Below are 19,649 nucleotides of genomic sequence, written 5' to 3' on the forward strand. Positions count from 1 at the left end.
ATTGGTTCGTGGTCTGTTCTCTATAGCGCCGAGGTGTGTTCTTCCTTCTTGTTCTCGTCGTGATTGTGCGCTGGTGGGTTTCAATCTCTATAGTGGGTTCGTGCCATAGATCATAATCATCATCATCATAATTCATCAACCAACCAATCTCGCGTTCTCTTGAGAGGTCAGGTTGTTTTGCCAGGCCAAGGACAGCAGCCAGCAACAATGAGTGCCCCGAAACCGCCTCCAGAGCAACAACCGCCGTCGCCTCCGAGCCAACAAGTGTCGTCTCCGTCACAACTGCAACCGCCGCCGGGGCAGCCGCAGGTCCCAGGAACTCCCAGTACGACCACTCCCAGCTCAAGGCGAGTTAGGCCTAACTCGATCTTGCGCGCTCTTTCGCCATCGATTCTCACTGTAGCGGATTTCCACCGGTGAAGTTGGCAACACTGTCAAAACTAGCCACTGAATACGCCATTACCACTTAGATCTATCTGTCAATGGCGTTAAAAAAAATTGCCGGGTGTCTCTTTGATGTACAAATCTAAGCATTTAATGCGTAAGCATTTATAGCCGACGCCCTCAAAAAAAAAAAAAAAAAAACATTTCCGTCGATAAATCATGATAAGATGCGCTTCTCTAGAGCAATACATGGCCTTCATGTGGTATATGCATGGTACCCAGGTTTAGTTGTGCCCAGCTATAGCTCCGAGTCCCACTGATGGTTAACAAATCGATCCTTATACCAGAGAATTGAAAATGATCACAAGTACTGGATAAGGAATTATCCGATTACGGTTGACAGTGAATCGAAACGGATAAGAGGTACTACAGAGGCATATTGGCGCGTGTGTGGTCAGTTAGAGTTCGGCAAGGTTGATAAGGTTCAATAACGGTTGCAACGAGTCCGATAATGACCGATAAGGTTCGGATGCGTGAGAACCTTGTCGATTATTGAAATCCACTCATTGCAATCGCAACGCTCGATCGGATCAGATCGGATTCGATGAAGGTTTGGCCGCGTTGGATCTGGTCCTATAACTTATGGTAAGGGTCATATGCAATTTTATTGGTCTACTGAGTCGGCAGTCTCACTGCGCAGAATGTAAGAATGCTCACGCATACTTCAACGACTCCTGTGAAAGCCCTGTATAATTTTTTGCGACTTCCCGTAGCTTCCTAAACCGCATATGCTAACGCTTCTATTTTGATCGCCAGTTCGATGACCGAACTCAAACTCGACTCGGGGACCGTGTGCTCCGCTGCTGCTGCCTGCCTCTGCTGTTGCATCTTTGCCTTACTGGCGATCAGTTTGACGGCGTCACTTCTCGTCAGCATCTTCAGCACCTTGAAGACGCCCACAGACGAGTACGTCAAGTGGGCGGTCAACGTTGACGCCAAGGAATGCGCCCAAGTAGCCAAGTAAGTCGGTACCTCGTAGCTGGTCCGCCATCGTTCGTGAAAAATACCGCTATACGGCTGGTTCTTGTACGCGACCGCACCAATTTAGTTTCCTGACAGCAGTTAGTGTAGCTAAGTGAGAACAGTTTCTTGCATAGGCGTGCGCAAGGTTCTCGATTAGGGGGGGGGGGGGGACAAGTTTCACGTTTCACCGCAGCCCCCCCCCCCGGTTGGTCGAGTCCAAAAGAAAACAAGCTCCGTCATGGATGCAAAAATGAAAAGAGAGCGATGACGTACTTCTCACAACGGCCTGCCATTGGTCCCCGGCTTTCCGGTGGTAAAGGTGGGAAGCAAGCAGTTCTTTCAAAGCAACATCAGGGGTCCTCGGTGGCCATTACCGTCAAAAAGCATGTTTAGCCATAACCCTTTGCATTAAAAATGACGTCAAAAGTCCTAATGGGGCACACATGGCGGCCCCCTTGACATGATCCCCCCCCCCCCCCTTCTCATTGCGCACGCCCGCATGGCTTTCCAAAGTTTCTTAAAACCCGCTATAGGAAAAGTCACGTCAAGGATGCAAATTGAGAACAGTTTCTTGTAATTTTCCAAAATGTTCTTATGAACTGCGATAGTAACAGTCATGTCAAGGACGCGAACTGAAAACAGTTCCTTCGACGGCTTCCAAAATTTTCTCGCGGACCACGATACGAACATTCAAGTCAGGGATGCAAACTCAGGACATTTGCTTTTGTCGTGTACCTCCTGCCTCGCTACAGGGAGATCGTGGACGACGGTGGCGCCATAGGAGACATCGCCGTGGCCGTCATGCTGTGCATGGGCGTCACAGCCCCGCATCTCGTAGGCATCGGCGGTGGCTTCATCGCGCTCTTTTATAACAAGTGAGAATCGAGCTTCAACAGTGAATTGAGTAGTGGCCGTAATGCAGACACATTGTGAAATTTAGCGCAAAGAAAACTGGACACAGGGAAGAATTGACACAGGAGAGTCGCCGACTGTTAAAAGTTTGTGTCTTACCGCTAAAAGAATGAACCAGTCAAAAGAACGAAGGACGAAGGAGGGAAGTGGCACTTCTGCCACTTCTCTCCTTTGTCTTTTCTCTCCATTGTGCTTCGTCCTTTTGACTGGTTCATTCTCTTAGCATTATGTACCAACTGACCCAGACTTCAACCTTTCTGTGTCTTCTTCCCTGTGTGCAGTTTTCTTCGTGATACGTCTCACTATGAACCTGTACCAGTACGCCCAGTAACCACGTTACTTCAGTTCGTAATGCAGACTGGACGCTGCATCGACACATATAGAAATTTGGCAGAAGTGTCTAGCATTGCTGTGACGTGCCCGCTTTCAATGACAACTGAAAGAAAAGACTACCGAAATGCCCTTGGCCTATGACCTGTTGACGAAGACGCAATGACGGCAACAACAGAACCACGCGAATGCCAAGTCCTGTCTGTTTTCCTTGTCCCGTTTGCCTGCGCTGTTTCCTGTGACGACGGACTTACTGTGGCGGCCTCAATTCTCACGCCTTATGAGAAAGTTATGCGGGATAGCTTTCACTTTTAGGAACGCGAACAGATAAAAAAAGACGTTAGAAGTACGTATTCGCCTTTGCGATGCCCCTTCCATACAGAGAAGCCGTGTAAGGCTAGGAGGTGGAGAAATGTCGCGGTCCGTGAGTGCGCAGAAACAAATAATGACGAAGTGCGCAATGCTAGCATACTCTACCTCCGAGGGTTTCCGCGCTTGCACTGGTTTCTCTTCAGGTTTTTTTTTTTTTCGGCACATATAGCCAGGGATGATACCGCTGCAGCATGAATCGATACCCATGAAACCCTTTAGTTCTTAATATCCTTTAAGCTAACGTCACCAAAAGGAATGCTTTAAGCACGCATCTCTTAAATTGGTGATAGGGAAATCAAAAGCTACAACATGAAACGCTTCGATGCATACCAACTCGTGATAAAAACTGGCGCCGCGCCTTTCAGCTTCGCTGAATAACCACCTGTACGGAGTGCTTGACTGTAATTTTTTTAGAAAGGGTTACAAGTACATTCAGACTCGCATGGTGCTTTTTGGAACACAGTCACGCAGGACGTAATGAAATAGCATTATAATATAGCTTTGAGGTATAGCATATCTACTTTCACTCTACGAACTAATTAGAATATGACACGACCTTACGTAATGGTCGTTGCTTCTATGAGACACTGGTGTTGCAACGTGGTTTCATGTTCAATTTTCGTTGCGACTGGAAAATTCTTACTGGGACCGATGTCCTGCAGATGTATTAATCTAGAACGTATGTCCTGATAATCTAAAATCTAATATTCAATGTGTTCCCGGCATTTCTTACATTTATTGCACGTCTTCACCGCTAGCCACTCCTCCTGTTGCTCGTTTGATGACAGTGGACGCTAGCCTGCATTGTTTCCTTTATTATATAGCACTGTCATAAGACGCATATAGCTGTGCTTGTTCTACGATACACGCGAGAAAGATACCATATTTTATTACACGGCTTTAAAAAAAAGCTTTCTGGCATTTTTACTTACAGGACTTCTCGCCAAGTACGCACGTTAAACTCACTCGGTAGATCGCCTTCTGCAGCCAAACCGGACATCTTTTCTGATGCAGCTCTCTACAAATACGGTGAGTTGCTAATACCAGCGTTCGACCATTACTTCGTTATCCGTCGAAATGGCACAGATGCACATAGTCACACAAAAAAAAAGAGGCGTAGGTCCCAATAATCTATTTGTCATTGCGTAGTTTTAGCGGTCATGGTTGACTGAGAAGGTTGGACAATTGTACAGCCGTTTAGGGAGATGACATTAATGATCGAGGCTTAGTTTAGTTGTCTTGCGTTATCTTCGCAGAAAATAGGCGAGTGAAGAAACACCACCATCATTACCTCAGCATCGGCCTGTGCTAAGTCCTCTGCAGGCGAGGTCCTCTTTCAACGATACCTTGTATCAGCCGAATCCGTCATGCGCCTGCAAATATCCTGATTTTATCGCACCACCTATTTCGCTGCCGGACCGCTCGACTTTGGCACTCTGCTCGACTCTTGTAGCCGCTCAGGAACTCTTAATAGAACGCGACTTTGTTCCTTAAATTCATATGCAAACATCTATTTACCCCACGGCTTATCACGACTTGAGGCAACTCTTATGCCGGTGTCACAAGGGCACCTTTGATCGCGATCAAGGCCGATCCGGATCGGTCTTCTTGATCGCGATTAACAAGTTGGTCGCTTCCGCACAGTACAGCCTAATCCAGATCGAGTTTTGGTACAGACGTCAGCCAAATCGCGATGCGCGTATCGCAATCGTCTTGATCCCTATCGGGTGTGATCGTGTTAAATGTGACCGTGTAGCCGCTCCTGATCCGGATCGGCCCTAATCGCAATCAAAAGTGCCCGTGTGACACCGGTATTACTTGTCTACGGCGTGGACCAGCGTTTGCTAATGCCTACTCCTACGTCATTAGAATGGCCTGAAGTCAAAATGTGAAGTGTGCGGGCATAAATAGGCAGCAGCGCACCTACGTGGCGATTCCAGTCGCTTCAGTGCACAAAGAAAGGTTCTAGATGCCACCGCGCTCGACAGGATTGACCGCAATCGTCTTAAGGAAATCGTATTGAACATTTAGCCACGCAGACGCAGTATCACCATCTAGCGGCAGTTATATTCTTAGCACATTTACTACTATTGCGATAGCAATTATACGGACACTTGCAGCACATTTTTGCCGTCGCCGTCATGTTCCATGAAAAGACCAAATTGATAACCGCCCCGCACGTCGTATGTTCTGTGTGCGATCGAAAGCTTGCGAAGGCTGCAGGCAGGCGAAGCTCAAGCAGAAATGAAACGTGCCGGCCGGCTCCGGCCGGCGAAGGTGCACGGAGGGCTGGGTCGCTCGGGCAGCAACTGCGAACTTTGATAAAAAAGAGCGTGGTCGCGCGGGCTATCTCGACAGAGATCAGTTGACGGCTCCCACCCGTGGACGTACTGTGTTCTCACCGATTTCTTCACGCGAAGTTGAAGCGACAGACAGCACGAAAACCACTTTGTTCCCTGGAGCGGCCGTATTCCCTTACGCCAGCGCTTCCTATAGACTTACGCGAGATGGGATCCTAAAGGTGTTAGCTGCTAGCCTGACTTCGTATAACGTTCCAGTTTGTTGCTATCGCATGCAATGCTTCGCCCTCGCGGAGAAACGTACTCTTTTCCCCGTTAAGCAGCGGACGCATTGTGTCGCTTTTTTGCATTATTGGGAGCTTAGACGAAGAGTACATATACGATTCCTGTCGCAGGTGCCACAGCCTCAATTGTCCCAGGAGCCGTGGAAGGCTACGGGAGAATCCATAAGGAATTGGGAGAACTCGAGTGGTACCGGCTTTTTGACCCTGCCATCCGGCTGGCCAGAGAGGGTTTCACTATCGGGCCCTACTTGGGCCAAACGCTAGAGAGGCACAGTGCCAACATCGAAGCCAACGCCGACCTCAAGTGGGTTCTCAGTTCCGCGCAGTTCTCCGCCGTGCGCACGCCTATGCAAAATAATTCAGTTGGGCCATTGTGCTAGGCACTGGAACCGACAAGTTGTGCAACATGTGCGTGTGTGCGTGCGCACAACACACACGCACGCACACAGCTCGAAGCAGCCCGTGAACTCTAATTACACATAAAGAAAAAAGAAGAGTATAGCGTCATTTTCTACGGTGAGTTCCGAATTGCCACGTATTCGACTCTCTTTAAAGAGACGCGTTAACTCTCTTTCAGTTATGACGATACTCCTACGAGAGTATACTGATCGCAGTTAAAAGTTGTCAGTTTCCGAAGACAACTTTCACTGTCATAACTTTGACTGAGACATTCCTGGTTTAACCACTACGGATATCTTCAAGTACACACTTCCCTCGAGATCGCCACCACTGTTTTACTAATAGTGCCATTGCCTGATCACGTTCCTGTGTCGATTGGCGCTTAGCGCAGTGACGTTTGTGAACCTGGTGGAAACCACCTAGAAACAGTACAAAAAAACTCGGCTATGCGCACAATGATTGCGAACAAGTGTACGTTATCGGCGAGCTGTTTCTTCCATCTGCACGGGATTCGCAGGACGCGATTCTGGAACACGGCGTCCAACACCGTGCTGAAGAACGGCGACCAACTGGTGCAAGGCGCGTTGGGGGATACGCTTAGCGACCTGGCGATCCACGGCGCCCAATACATGTACACGGGAGAGTTGGCCAAAGACATCATCGATAGCGTCAAGCAGGGCGGTAGGTATAACGCAGCGAGATTGGCATGTTCGTGTTTCGTATAGCCCACCTAGCTGTGTGATATGGCAGGCTATGAGGGTAACTTGGCCAAGTAACTTTTCATCATTGGCAGTTGTCATGAATTTGTTGACTTCTGGCAGAAGAGGGAGATGTAGAGGAAGAAGAAATGAGAGAAAAGACAGATGTCATACGAAGAAACATAGAGTGAAGAGAAAGAAGAAGACCATACATTGAAGGAGAATTGAATAAAGAACGCAAAGAAGAGGGAGAAGAAGAGGCACGAGAGGCGACGTGGCCGGCGAGGAGAAGGAGGAAGGGAGAGAGCGCTTGGAACGGGCAGAGGCACGGACGAGCGGTGGTCGTGGCAAGGCGTTCGCCTGAGGTCCGCCAGCACAGCTCCTGGAAATGTGCCCCAGCCTTCGCAGCAACGTACTGTGACCTGGGAGGCGTGACCAGGAGGGCGACCAGCGCGCATCTGCGAGACCCTTCTCCTGAGGACGCGCAGATGTTCTGCGGCTATGCTCCGTGGGTCGCGCACCGGACGACGAGCGTTACAGCTAAAGCAAGTACCTGACGTGGCGTGGACCGGCAACTGCAGCTACCTGACGGTGCAACAGACGGTCGTGCTCTGGTGAAGCAACGCACTTCGCGGACACGACAAGTCGTCGCCTCAGCACCGGAGCTGCCACATCAACGCCAGTAACCCGTGATGAAACTGTAAATATTTTTATTAGTTTTGGGATAGTGTGCACAAGGGATGTTTGTTTATATAGTTGGGCTTTCTTCACTACTTCTTATGTAAATAGTTTAGTGGTTTTCTCGCATAAAGCAATTTTTCGTTATCCTCGGTGTTCCTGTGTTGTGCTTAACCATCTAGAGACCATGACAAAATATTGGCGAGCCTGCCAGGATTGATTATCCTACCCAGTTGGTCTCTCACTTCACAGGAACATGGATTACGAGAAATTGTTGGGAATCGCGACCGCGCTGGGACTCAGCCGAGAGGAGTCGCTAAGCTTGTTTGAACGCGCGGAAAAGGAAGCTCGCGAGGCACGTGAAGCTGAGAAAGAGATTCTTCTCTTAAAGTTGCGGTTGGCAGACGCCTCTATTCCCAGAGATGATGACAGTAGGTCGTCGGTTTCTAGCGAAAGGGAGTTGCCGAGAGCTAAGAGCATTTGTCCGCGGAAGTTAATGGCTCCATTTGATGAGAAGAGAGATGATTTAGATGCCTATTTACACCGGTTCGAAAGAATTGCTGTGGGACAAGGTTGGGATAGAAGCGAGTGGGCGACAGCACTTAGTCTCTGTTTAGTAGGCGAAGCCTTGAGTGTATTTGGGAGAATGCCCGCCTCCGAGTCAATGGACTATGACAAAGTCAAGAAAGCACTGCTTCAGCGGTTCAGGCTGACTGCTGAAGGCTTCCGTGAAAGATTTCGTAAATGTAAGCCCGAAGACGGTGAAACGGGAAAGCAGTTTGTGGGCCGCTTGTCTAACTACTTTGACAGGTGGATGGAGATGGCTGATACTCCCAAAACGTATGAGGGTGTGCGTGACAGCATGGTTAGGGAGCAATTTCTTGCTTGTTGTCACCCGAAGCTATGTGTGTTTCTAAAGGAAAGGAAGCTAGGATCACTCGATGAGGTAGCTGATTATTCTGACCAATATATGGAAGCTCAGGCGATTGGAAATTTAGGACATATGAATAAAGAGAGGATCACAGGAGAAGAAGAGGAGACGAATTTTGAGCCCCGAAATAATGAGCATAGAAAGCAGCAGATGCAGCAACGGTGCTTCCTCTGTAATCGCCTTGGTCATCAAGCCCGTAACTGTCTAGTGGAATGCGGTGTTCAACGGGAAAGAAGTTATTGCCAGGTGTGCAATATGAGAGGCCATAAGACTGAGGAATGCCGAAGGAAACCGCGAGATCAAGTATCAGCGGTGATAGCTAATAGAGAAGGACAGAAAGGTGACAGAAAGGAAACTGAGATAACGAATATAGTGAGTGCAGCTGTGGCCGCAGCTGGCCTGAAACATATTAATATGCCAGTTGTCAAAGGGACAGTGAATGACAAACGTGTGTCGGTACTTCGAGACTCGGGTGCTAGTACGGTGCTCGTTAGACGAAGTTTGGTCAACGACATGGAGCTGACAGGAAAAACGTCACGAGTAGTGCTGGCAGATGGGTCAGAGAGGTATTTGCCGGAAGCCAGAATATTGTTAGACACCCCATATTTCACAGGGCGTGTAACTGCACTGTGTCTAGAAGAGCCCTTGTATGACGTGGTGTTAGGCAATGTGAAAGGCGTAAGAGCCGTTGACGACCCAGTGGCACAATGGAAAATGCCTAGTACATGCATACGTGGTCGCGTAGGAAAGGCGAAAGATGCAAAAAGAAGACCAACGGTGCCAAAGGAGACTTTAGTTAAAAAAGAGGTAGGACAGGAGGTGAACCCGTCTGCAACACTGGATGAGTTGGGCATACCCACAGCTGGGCTAGGTAAGCAGCAAAGAAATGACGAGACACTGGAAAATGCAGTACGTAGGATCGGAGAGAAGCCAATGAGTGAAGGAACGAGAAGAGATGTGACGTACGTACTTAATAATGGCGTGGTGTACAGGAAGTTCGTGCACAAAGGCAGAAAGTGTATGCAATTGATGGTGCCGGCAAGGTATAGACTATCTGTATTGGAGCAGTGCCATGCCAAGGGGCATAAAGGAGTGAGGCGAACTGTAATTGCGTTAACTAAAGTAGTGTTCTGGCCGGGTTTGCGGAGAGATGTTAAAAAGTTTGTAGAGGGATGTTGCAAGTAGATGGGAAAGCGAAAAAGAAATATTGTGATAATGGTCACAGTGTGACAATTAAGGGTACCCTGCTTGTATGTTTTAGGACTCTCTTCATGCAGTTTAGCAACACGAGAGTTTTCGAGACAGACAACTGTCGAATATGTTGAGTAGTCGGCATAGTGATTTCTCCACTGTAAGCGAGTGTGTTTAAGACTTCACTTTACTCTTATGGTGAACATTTGGTGGAATTGTTACAGTAGACACAGTGACATGGTGCTTTTATGTCACCTATGAACTGTCCGCGACACATGTGATGTGACGTTTAGTGAAATAGCCGTGATGTGTGGTGAAGTGCATCGAGAGAACGTTTATATGACACACATTGACGACGGAAGGCCCTGGGACGTCAGGAGCAGTTTTTCATGCCGAAAAACTCTTCAAAAGGAGGGCGTATCATTGTCATGAATTTGTTGACTTCTGGCAGAAGAGGGAGATGTAGAGGAAGAAGAAATGAGAGAAAAGACAGATGTCATACGAAGAAACATAGAGTGAAGAGAAAGAAGAAGACCATACATTGAAGGAGAATTGAATAAAGAACGCAAAGAAGAGGGAGAAGAAGAGGCACGAGAGGCGACGTGGCCGGCGAGGAGAAGGAGGAAGGGAGAGAGCGCTTGGAACGGGCAGAGGCACGGACGAGCGGTGGTCGTGGCAAGGCGTTCGCCTGAGGTCCGCCAGCACAGCTCCTGGAAATGTGCCCCAGCCTTCGCAGCAACGTACTGTGACCTGGGAGGCGTGACCAGGAGGGCGACCAGCGCGCATCTGCGAGACCCTTCTCCTGAGGACGCGCAGATGTTCTGCGGCTATGCTCCGTGGGTCGCGCACCGGACGACGAGCGTTACAGCTAAAGCAAGTACCTGACGTGGCGTGGACCGGCAACTGCAGCTACCTGACGGTGCAACAGACGGTCGTGCTCTGGTGAAGCAACGCACTTCGCGGACACGACAAGTCGTCGCCTCAGCACCGGAGCTGCCACATCAACGCCAGTAACCCGTGATGAAACTGTAAATATTTTTATTAGTTTTGGGATAGTGTGCACAAGGGATGTTTGTTTATATAGGCTGCCGCAAGCCATTGGCCGGAGAAAGGCGCGTGCCACGCGACCCGAACTGAGGTGCGGAACCCCAGAGGAACAAGCAGTCATTGTTCGGTGGAGTCGTCGAGGAGCAAGGTGGTGGAAGCCAACGTCGCGTCCGCGACGGGAACGGCAGGGCTGAGTTCTGGAGGCAGCGTTGTGCATGCCCCGACGGTGCAACAGACGGTCAGCACCGGAGCTGCCACATCAACGCCAGTAACCCGTGATGAAACTGTAAATATTTTTATTAGTTTTGGGATAGTGTGCACAAGGGATGTTTGTTTATATAGTCGGGCTTTCTTCACTACGTCTTATGTAAATAGTTTAGTGGTTTTTTCGCATAAAGCAATTTTTCGTTGTCCTCGGTGTTCCTGTGTTGTGCTTAACCATCTTAACCATGACAGCAGTGTCAAGGATGGCAGTAAGTAAGCAAAGCGGGATGTTCTGTTTGTGGGTCACGGAATTACGCTGGACAGCTTGTGGCGTAGCTATAGATATTGTAAGAAATGTGTACCGGTATGGAGCGACGCGTAGAACATAATCTGGCTTATCAGCTGCTTTAAAGACCTGACAGACTACACGTCGCTTCCGACATGTCTCCGTCGCGCGAAAGTCGAATGGAGGCAGCCCGTACATGTGGCCGCGTAGCTACCGTAGAAACTGCGCACTTTGACCGGCCGGGCGTCGTCGCCTGCGGTCGCGCGCCTCGTATCTTGACAGGGATCAGTAGACGGCTTATATTTTTGTTCGTGTCGTGTTCTAATCGCAAAGTCTGCGTTGAAGCCATATATAGCACGAAAGTCGCTTCGCTCGCTGCAGCAGCCGCGCTACCCCAGGTCGCGTGTAAAGGAGTCAGCTGCTAGCCTTACTTCGTACAACATTCTAGTTTTTTCTATCGCATTCATTGTAACCGTGCATTTTTAATACCCGCACCGGTCATCAAATATTTTTGCTTACGCCTTTTCAACGCAGGTGGGATAATGAGCGACGCTGACTTGTCCGGCTACACGTCTGAATGGACGAAATCGGTCAGCGTGAACCTCAGCAACGGCCTGGTGTTCCAATCGGCGCCCATCCCCGGCAGCGGAACACTGTTGGGCGCAGCTGTGGCACAGATATCTCTCGAGTAAGAGCAGATCGAATCCTATATTCGACAGTGGTACAAGCAGTCATTGAATTCGCAGCAATTTGTCTATCGTAACGTTTGGATGCATCGCATGCTGCTCTTGATCACCTATAGCAAGGGTCTCAAACACGCGGCCCGCGGACCTTCCGCTAGCAGCCCGGCCCGCACATGACTGTCTTCGTCCTATTTTTGAAAATTTTCTTAATGCTTATGTTCATGAGCTACACAGGCGTGACTGGTCTCAAGCATCTTTTTTGTGAGGAATCCCATCCGGTCTCCATGTGTTAAAGCATAACCGTAGAATAAAACCTCTCCACTTATGAGTCTGCTGCGTCCAGATTTCAGACATCCTGGAGATCAATATCGATATGTTTCTCGAAACCTGACGCCGAAATTCCTTCAAAACTGACCCGTATGGCAGATGTGGAAAAGACCTTCGTTCAAATGGCAACGGTAGCTCACATGCTGCTCAAACTGCACCCCAACCTTCTTTATAATCCCGGCTCATCCGGAGAATAAGTTTTGTGACTGTGGCCCACTAGCTGAGGTGAGTTTGAGACCCCTGGCCTAAAGAATAAAACATATAATTAACAACCGGGATTCACCAATCTTGCATTGCGTACTCATTACCAATGCTAACCAGCGATAAACGGCCCAGGTTTCTATTCGCTGCACTATGGTCTTCACCAGTCATACGGATAAGAGTGCATATATCCTTCTAGAGAAACGTGTCGTTTTTATTCGTACCACCTGAGATCGATCGACATCCCAAATGTGTGTTGCGTTTGTATAAGAAACGACGGCGCTCCATTCTTTCCTCTTTAAGCAACGCCATCTTCAACGACCCCGGTGACACCGTCTCACAGATGACTGCTGGGGACTTACACAGGTAATCATGAGCCTCCTTTACATGTTTTTTTTTTCTTTTTCGAACGGTGAGCCCTCATCATCAGCGCTCCTCAGTATGACTCGAGCGTGTCTTCTCTCTGCGTCTTTACATGTCTACAGGCTCGTCGAGAGGTTGAAGTTTGCGTACGCCAGAAGAGCCGACTTCGGGGATGAAGAAGAATCGCGAAATGTAAGCACGTGCAAACTTTTACGCTCTCTGCAAAGCAGCAGGTGATCAGACATAATCTGCACGATACTTTTAGCCTTGTTATATTGAGACAGAAACTTAATAAATAATAATTAATTGCGCTATTCACGTTGTCACCGGCGTTGCTGTTACTGCCACCATGCTGTCACTCATGGCAGCGACTGCGCATGCGCATCCCTCTCTTCCCAGGGCATTGCGTACCGGCTAAAACGGGCACATTCGCCGTGCGCGGGCCGTGCGTTCGAATCAAGTTGGTACAACGCGAAGCAGGGCAAGGACCCAGAGGCACGTTGTCCTTGTTCTGTTTCGTGCTACACCACCTTAAAATGGAAAACTAGCCCATAAACTACTATTCATGTGCTGGAGGCCACGTGATCGGCAAGGGCTGCCATCCCATGCACTGTGCTGGAGGTCACTTGGTACGCTGTGCTGCGTAGATGTAACACTGTTGAACCGGTGAAAGGCGCAGTAGCACAACCACGCAGGATGGGACATGCGCGTGCTCATTTCGTTGCAGGGACGAGAGAGCGTGCGTGCGTGCGTTTTCTTTTCTTTTTGTATACTTTGCATTTAGTGCCTGAAATGTTCTCTACCTTTCTCTTTCTTTTTCGTATCTTACAGAACGAGTACCAGATATTTACCGAAATAATTGATAAAATCAATAAGACGTACGACAGCCATCGCCCTCTGGCGGACGCCGAGGGCTACGGCCTGAAGCACGTTTTCGCCCAAGACTACGGCGGCGCTCACGTATGCATCATCGCGCCCAGCGGCGATGCCTTCTCCATCACCTCCAGCCTCAATAACGAGTACGTGCACAGATTCTTGTGCTTAAGATGATCAGTTGCGATTACCTGCCTTTACTATATGGCAAGCATCACAGCCCACTGGAATTGTGTGGAGTAGTACACATACCACTGGTACAATACATGCATGGCCGATGACACGAAAGCGCAATTTCCCAAGTTGCTCAAACGGACCAGAAGGAAACTCAGTCAAGGCAAAATAATCCGGTAGCCAGGTCACGGGACACCACGCCCTCGCACTTCGTCACTCGTCGCCTTATCTGCGTGACTCGTTCATGGCGACTTAAACGGACAGGCCCTGCCTAGAAGTATTGTGCAGCATTCATAACGTTGATCATATTACAACTGGTTTTATTCAACATGTATCCTTTATATGATAATATCTATAACATTATAGGCTGTTAATTTGCACTTCTAGAATACCGCTAGTCTAGACTGTCAAAAGACACTGACGTAGCCAGACGGGGGTTGAGCTCCCGCGCTATTACGCGCTACGCAGCTCCATGTGACAGTATGTGTTCTCGAAGAGCTATAAGGTAGAGACTAGTTCAGTGGTTCTCGACCATGGATGTTTCGGGGACCCCTTGTGGACTGGTGGAAGAGATGAGAAACCCCTTGCAGTGAGAGAAAAGGGAAGGGGGGGGGGGTCATAAATTAACGCAACATGCAGCGTGAAATAGGTGCATTGTATTTCTCCCTGGCAAAAAATGGTGAAACTAAAGGGCCACACCAATTCGATCTCAACAGCTTGTCAGTAAGTTGTACGGTCTGCAGACGCATTCAACCTGTTTCTAGCTATGTTTTCTCTTCAAATACTCAAGCCTGGAAAAAGCATGCTCGCGTGCATATGTCGTGAAAAACTGCAACAAAAGCTTTACAGCCATCTCATCGAGAAGGGGAAACATGTGTCAGTTCCGCCACAATGCAATTATGTTATGCGGCGAAGCATACCAAAAATCAGAAGGGGACGCTGTCACGGGACATAGCGTGCCTCCGAAAAACGCGTTTTTTATATTTTTTTCGAGGATGTGTTTTGCGGAAACACAAAAATGGCTTCTCCTGGGACAAAAAAAAAGAGAGAGAAAGAAACCACAAGGAAAAGACCAGTGTGGTGCGTGTGTTTGCATATTTTGTTTAACCGCAATCTGTAGCCAGTTAAAAGTTAATCGGCAAACAAGGACAACAACTGTCATTCTACAGGAAGAAAGGCCTTTTCTGACTTAAGTCCGAACAGAACATGTGACACCATTTTGAAATTCGAGACGTTATGGCAATAAATCTGCACGCAATTTAGAACACGAAGCTTCGAGAAGAAGCATTCGCCTTTTATGTCGTTTCCTTCATACAAATGCAAATCGAGTGTAGAGAAAATGTCACTTCATGGCGCTCTTTAGCATCCAAGCGATAGCCCTACCGTTCCTTTCTTTATTCAAACAAACATAAACGGTGGATCTTCACGGTTGTAGCTCGATGTGTAGTTCAATGACTTAACGTCGCGAAGACTGGTTAAACAGCGGAGCTAATGGCATCATATTGCTATTTCATTATACTACATGCAACGTTTTTTTTTATCGGCGTAGCGTTATGTTGATCGCGCCGCAGTCGATAGAAGCGCCAGGATTAACGCGGCGCGACCTGCGGTACGTTTTCCGCGTTGTCGTTTTGCAAACGACCTGCTCTCGCTCGCAGGTTTGGCAGCATGTTCACCACATCGTCGGGTCTGTTGCTGAACAACTACATGGACGCGTTCGTCAAGCATGCCAGCGAGGGCGCTCCGACGGCCAACCTTCTGGGACCGTCCAAGACGCCCATGACTTCGATGGCGCCCGTCATTATCACAAAGGTGTCTTCAATCACGCCGGTGCATTCGGTCTTTGGTGGCTCGGGCGGCATGGCGGGAGTGTCGGCCGTTGCCCAGGTAAGGCTGTGTAACTGTAAACTAACCCTTTACGAAGGCGAAAGCCTTAGATGCCTCATCAAACGCGAAAATTAATCGTCGGTGGAGTCGGCGTTAACGCGAGTGATGCAAAAAACCATCATGTGATGGCGTCACCCTATGACGTCATCAGGACGTCACATAACGTGGCGACACATGACGACCCATTATGATGATGATGATGATGATGACATGACGATCCCGGAGGCACTACAAACCCACGCTTTGGAGTCGTCATTGGCAAATGCATCAGGCGCCGTGTGACTCGTCGCATTTTGACGTCGTCATACGAGATCTGCAATTCAAGGATAAGCACTGAGCTTCATATACTGATATTTATTTCTAGCACAAGTAATCACAATTTACCGATGCTTATAGTCTGAATTAAGGGCATGACACACTTTAATACACATTTTAATATCTTCTACGGCATCATTTAAAAATTACGCTAGAGAACATTCACCAATTCGCGGCTTGATTGCTTTCAACAGAATATCGTAATGATCTTAAGCTTGCTGTGGGCAAAAATTTCCAGCTATGGTTTTTGTTCACCCGAGTGACAAATTTTACAAAACGTGCCATGCTGCCGATCTCTGCAGAGCGCATCCCGTATCTCGATCAATAAAGGCAGTGAGGTTTCAGCATTTTCCGGCCGTATAGTGGCGTAAAAAATTTGCGTTTCTATAGACGTTCCTCACGAAGTTGTAAAAGGCACCACTGTCTTAGCATTGACGCTTGCACTATGGCCTCCGCTGGCTTGGTCGATATCTCTAGACCCGCGATGCGCGGTGTTTATAGGCAATACTTTGTACGCGTGCTCGGCTGGAAAACTGTGCGTGTTCTTTTTCCACGCAGCTCCTCACATGCGCCTCAAAGTACGCTTACCACGAGTGTGCTCTCAACGAAGCCCGGGTTCATCCAGAGCTGGTATCTATGAAGTTCGTTGTCAACGTCGCCGGAAAGGACAAAGATTTAAGAGCGGTAATTTAAACGTTCGCAGCTATTTGGGCTATTACGTGCTCCCTACACGGCGTTTGAATAATATAGCATCTATAGATGGCTTTCACTGACGTCACTGAAATCGCCATGTTGGTGTACCAAGATGTTCGGGCACGAAGTTTTTGCTGTCACGTTAATGTTATCAGTACATCGCATGCAGTTTCTTTCGCTACTATTCTTGCACACAGGCCAAAACGTTCCAGCGGGGCCGTTATCACATTGAATGAGATTAATCGCCACGTTATTATGCCGCCCTGACGTCATCAAATCTGCCAGGTTGGAGTACCAGTAGGTTAGCAACCCGCGCCAATGACGTGACGTGCAAAGCTATCAGTATTGTCTAACGAAGACGACGAGCCCTTTGTCCATTCCCTTTCCTTCGATCATTCACAGCGAGGGTCTCGTATCGGTAGGCTTGATGGCGTCAGGTTTGATGCGAGGGTTTATTGGTCAGCTGCAAGTTCTAAAGATGATCACGTGACTCCAGCTGGCAATAAAAAAAGTTCCAAATTCACCGTCATGGCTACGGGTGGCGCTGACTCACACTCGTAGGTTCACTCGCATAGAAATACCCTATGGGTCCCTACCGGCGGCAAGTTGTTTTTTTTTAGATGCGAAGTATCTTATGGCGGAGTTCAATCCGGTGGTGGTGGTGTGCGGCGTGACCACCCTTACTGCGCATGCGCATACCCTCTCCACTCACTCTCACCCCTTCCCCTCTCCACATCACTGATCTCCACTAGGAGGAGCTGGATGGCGCATCGAGCACGCGGGCGTGAGGCCACCGGAAGCCGCCGTTTTTGTCCCGGAAAAGAGCTTTTCTCTTCTTTTTTTAAAGAAATACCTACTTGTAGCGCAGTAAACTGTACGAATCGACCGGAAAAGTCGTCAGGGAAGACATTTCAAGCGTAAGTACCTCAAAGTTGCATTACTTTTTACGCATTTTGTACGTTGCAGCACTCCGCCGTATTCGGACGGTGTCGGCACGGCGTCTGTCATCTTTCGTGTAGCGTTCGTCGGTGTCTAAAGCGAGGCGTAATCGCAGAGTTTGAAAAAATAAAAAATAAAAACGATCATAACAACAGCTGCCACCCGAGAATATTTGAATTGCGCGACTGAGACGCACAGAAGACGCCGGCTTCGGGGACAAAAAGGGCACCTTCCGGTGGCTTCACAAGCGCCCGCCTCGCAGAGCGGGGATGCGCCGTCCAGCCTTTTTAATGGAGGTCAGTGCTCCACATTCCCTCTCCCCTCCCCCTCTCCCCCTTTCCACTCTTCCTCTGAAACGCGGGCTGGACATGCCGAAATTCTGCGCAACGCCGCGATTAGCACCAGCGCATGCGGGTCCCCTCGCCCTCTCTCTCCTCTCCTACGCTGACCCCCCCCCCCCCCACACACACACACGCCTGCCGACTGCGTTCCCCGCTCGCCCTGTGAGAATTAACGGCCAGGCTAGAGGAAAGACAAGACGCGCGTAGCGTTCCTCTTCGCGTTACACGACGCGAGGTCGGTAGCATGCCCAAAGAACGCCAACGGAACGCGATCGTGCAAGTGCCCCGGCTTCGCATCGCCTCATGGTCCCCTTTAGCGGGAAATGGTGTAATTTTTTGTCCACTTCAATTCCTTTACATTTATACCGTAACTACACTACAGTTAAATGACTACAAATAATGGCCCCTGTACCTTCCTTGGCTTTATTTTCTCTTGGTTTCATTAGGTTGTGTCTAACAAAGAAATCGAGCCCTTTATTCATTCCCTCCTTTTGTTCATGGCATCCATATATGGGTATATACAGTGTACGCGCACTGTCGCATACGTTTAAACATGCATACTCTGAACATCACCGAGAAGATTCACCTAAAGTATCCGTAGAATTGCTATCAAAATAAAACTTTTTTGCGTCGCTTGGGCAGCAGTTGCGAACCTTGATCAAAAGGGCGCCGTCGCGCGCGCTATCTCGACTCGGATTGTAGTATACGACTCATACCCTTGCACGTGCTGTGCTCTCATCGCTTCACTCCCGGGAGCATTTTGTAAAGCTACGACAGATCGGATCATCAAGGAGTTTGCTGCTAGCCTTTCTTCGTTTAACATTGCAATTTGTTGCCATCGCATTAATTTCTTCGCCCTTGAGGCGAAACTGTATCTTTTTGCTTAATAATTTCGTTTGACTTCATTAGCGTGCTGACTATCCCATAAAGTATATGTTGGATTTTCGTATATACCTGGTATGCGAACCGTTCATGCTGAATTGAAAAATGACGCTTACCTCACGAACCCGCATGTGGCTTTTTATCTGTGCTCCTGTTATCTGTGCCTCGTATGGGTCCGAAATAGAAAGTTCAACAGTGCGACAAATTCTAGGCCTTTGCCACTATTAGGACGTACAGCGCTCACGGATTGAAACGTGCCATCAAAATTTTCACTTATAACGACTGTTATATACTGCTCGAGATCACCGCGTCATGTCGTTTCGAAACTGGCCGCTAAAGATAAAATTGGCTCTGATGTAAACGTTCGAGTCGAAATTACGCCGAAATGACACGAAGTGAAGGCGGTGACACGAAGTGAAGGCACATTTTAATCCCTGGGGACTGTATACATATGTGGTTGACTGCGTAACGTACCCTAACCGATACCCTTTGTTTCTTTCTTTTATTATTTTTTTAATCTGCACAGAAGCAAAAGCTCAAGTCCTACGGCCACGAGGTGTCCGAGAGATTCATTCCCAGCACAGCCATAGGCATCATGCCAACGCGCCGAGCAACCTACTTGGTCCTTAACGACACCAAGCACATTGACGGCGGGAACACTGGTGGTTCCATAACTAACCCTGAAGGCTAAGAAGCAATTAGAAGCGGGGGGGGGGGGGACACCTCACGTCAAACGCAAAATATATTGGCTTGTTCGTGAGCAAGGGCAACGCTGTTTATGTTTATTCTCTTAACTTTACGTGCACTAAATTGCTACGTTTAAAATTCTTAGCCATAAGCGTGCGCGGGGTTCTCCATTTAGGGGGGGGGGGGTAGCCCCACTGCAGCGCCTCCGCCCCACCTTCATTCAGTCGATTCCGAATTGAAACAAG

General features: G+C 48.6%; 1 protein-coding gene across 1 annotated transcript; it reads left to right on the top strand.

The window, feature by feature from the left end:
• The first annotated feature begins 207 nt into the window (after positions 1–207).
• Positions 208–19,408, top strand: LOC119389233 (glutathione hydrolase 1 proenzyme). The gene is made up of 13 exons (XM_037656438.2): positions 208–347; positions 1,201–1,404; positions 2,160–2,282; positions 3,956–4,050; positions 5,717–5,909; positions 6,522–6,685; positions 11,574–11,727; positions 12,554–12,616; positions 12,736–12,805; positions 13,445–13,632; positions 15,319–15,547; positions 16,421–16,546; positions 19,244–19,408. The coding sequence occupies exons 1-13, from the start codon at positions 208–210 to the stop codon at positions 19,406–19,408; spliced, it is 1,914 nt and encodes a 637-aa protein (XP_037512366.2).
• The last annotated feature ends 241 nt before the right edge of the window (positions 19,409–19,649 follow it).

The sequence above is a fragment of the Rhipicephalus sanguineus genome, chromosome 4 (genome assembly GCF_013339695.2).
Source record: "Rhipicephalus sanguineus isolate Rsan-2018 chromosome 4, BIME_Rsan_1.4, whole genome shotgun sequence".
Classification (NCBI taxonomy): Eukaryota; Metazoa; Arthropoda; class Arachnida; order Ixodida; family Ixodidae; genus Rhipicephalus; species Rhipicephalus sanguineus.

Bases quoted from the DNA above. Each gene is read 5' to 3' on its own strand.
- LOC119389233 (XM_037656438.2), top strand. From the start codon at position 208: ATGAGTGCCCCGAAACCGCCTCCAGAGCAACAACCGCCGTCGCCTCCG. The intron at 5,910-6,521 runs GTGGGTTCTCAG...CGGGATTCGCAG, and splicing joins GAAGCCAACGCCGACCTCAA to GACGCGATTCTGGAACACGG. The intron at 15,548-16,420 runs GTAAGGCTGTGT...TTTTCCACGCAG, and splicing joins GAGTGTCGGCCGTTGCCCAG to CTCCTCACATGCGCCTCAAA.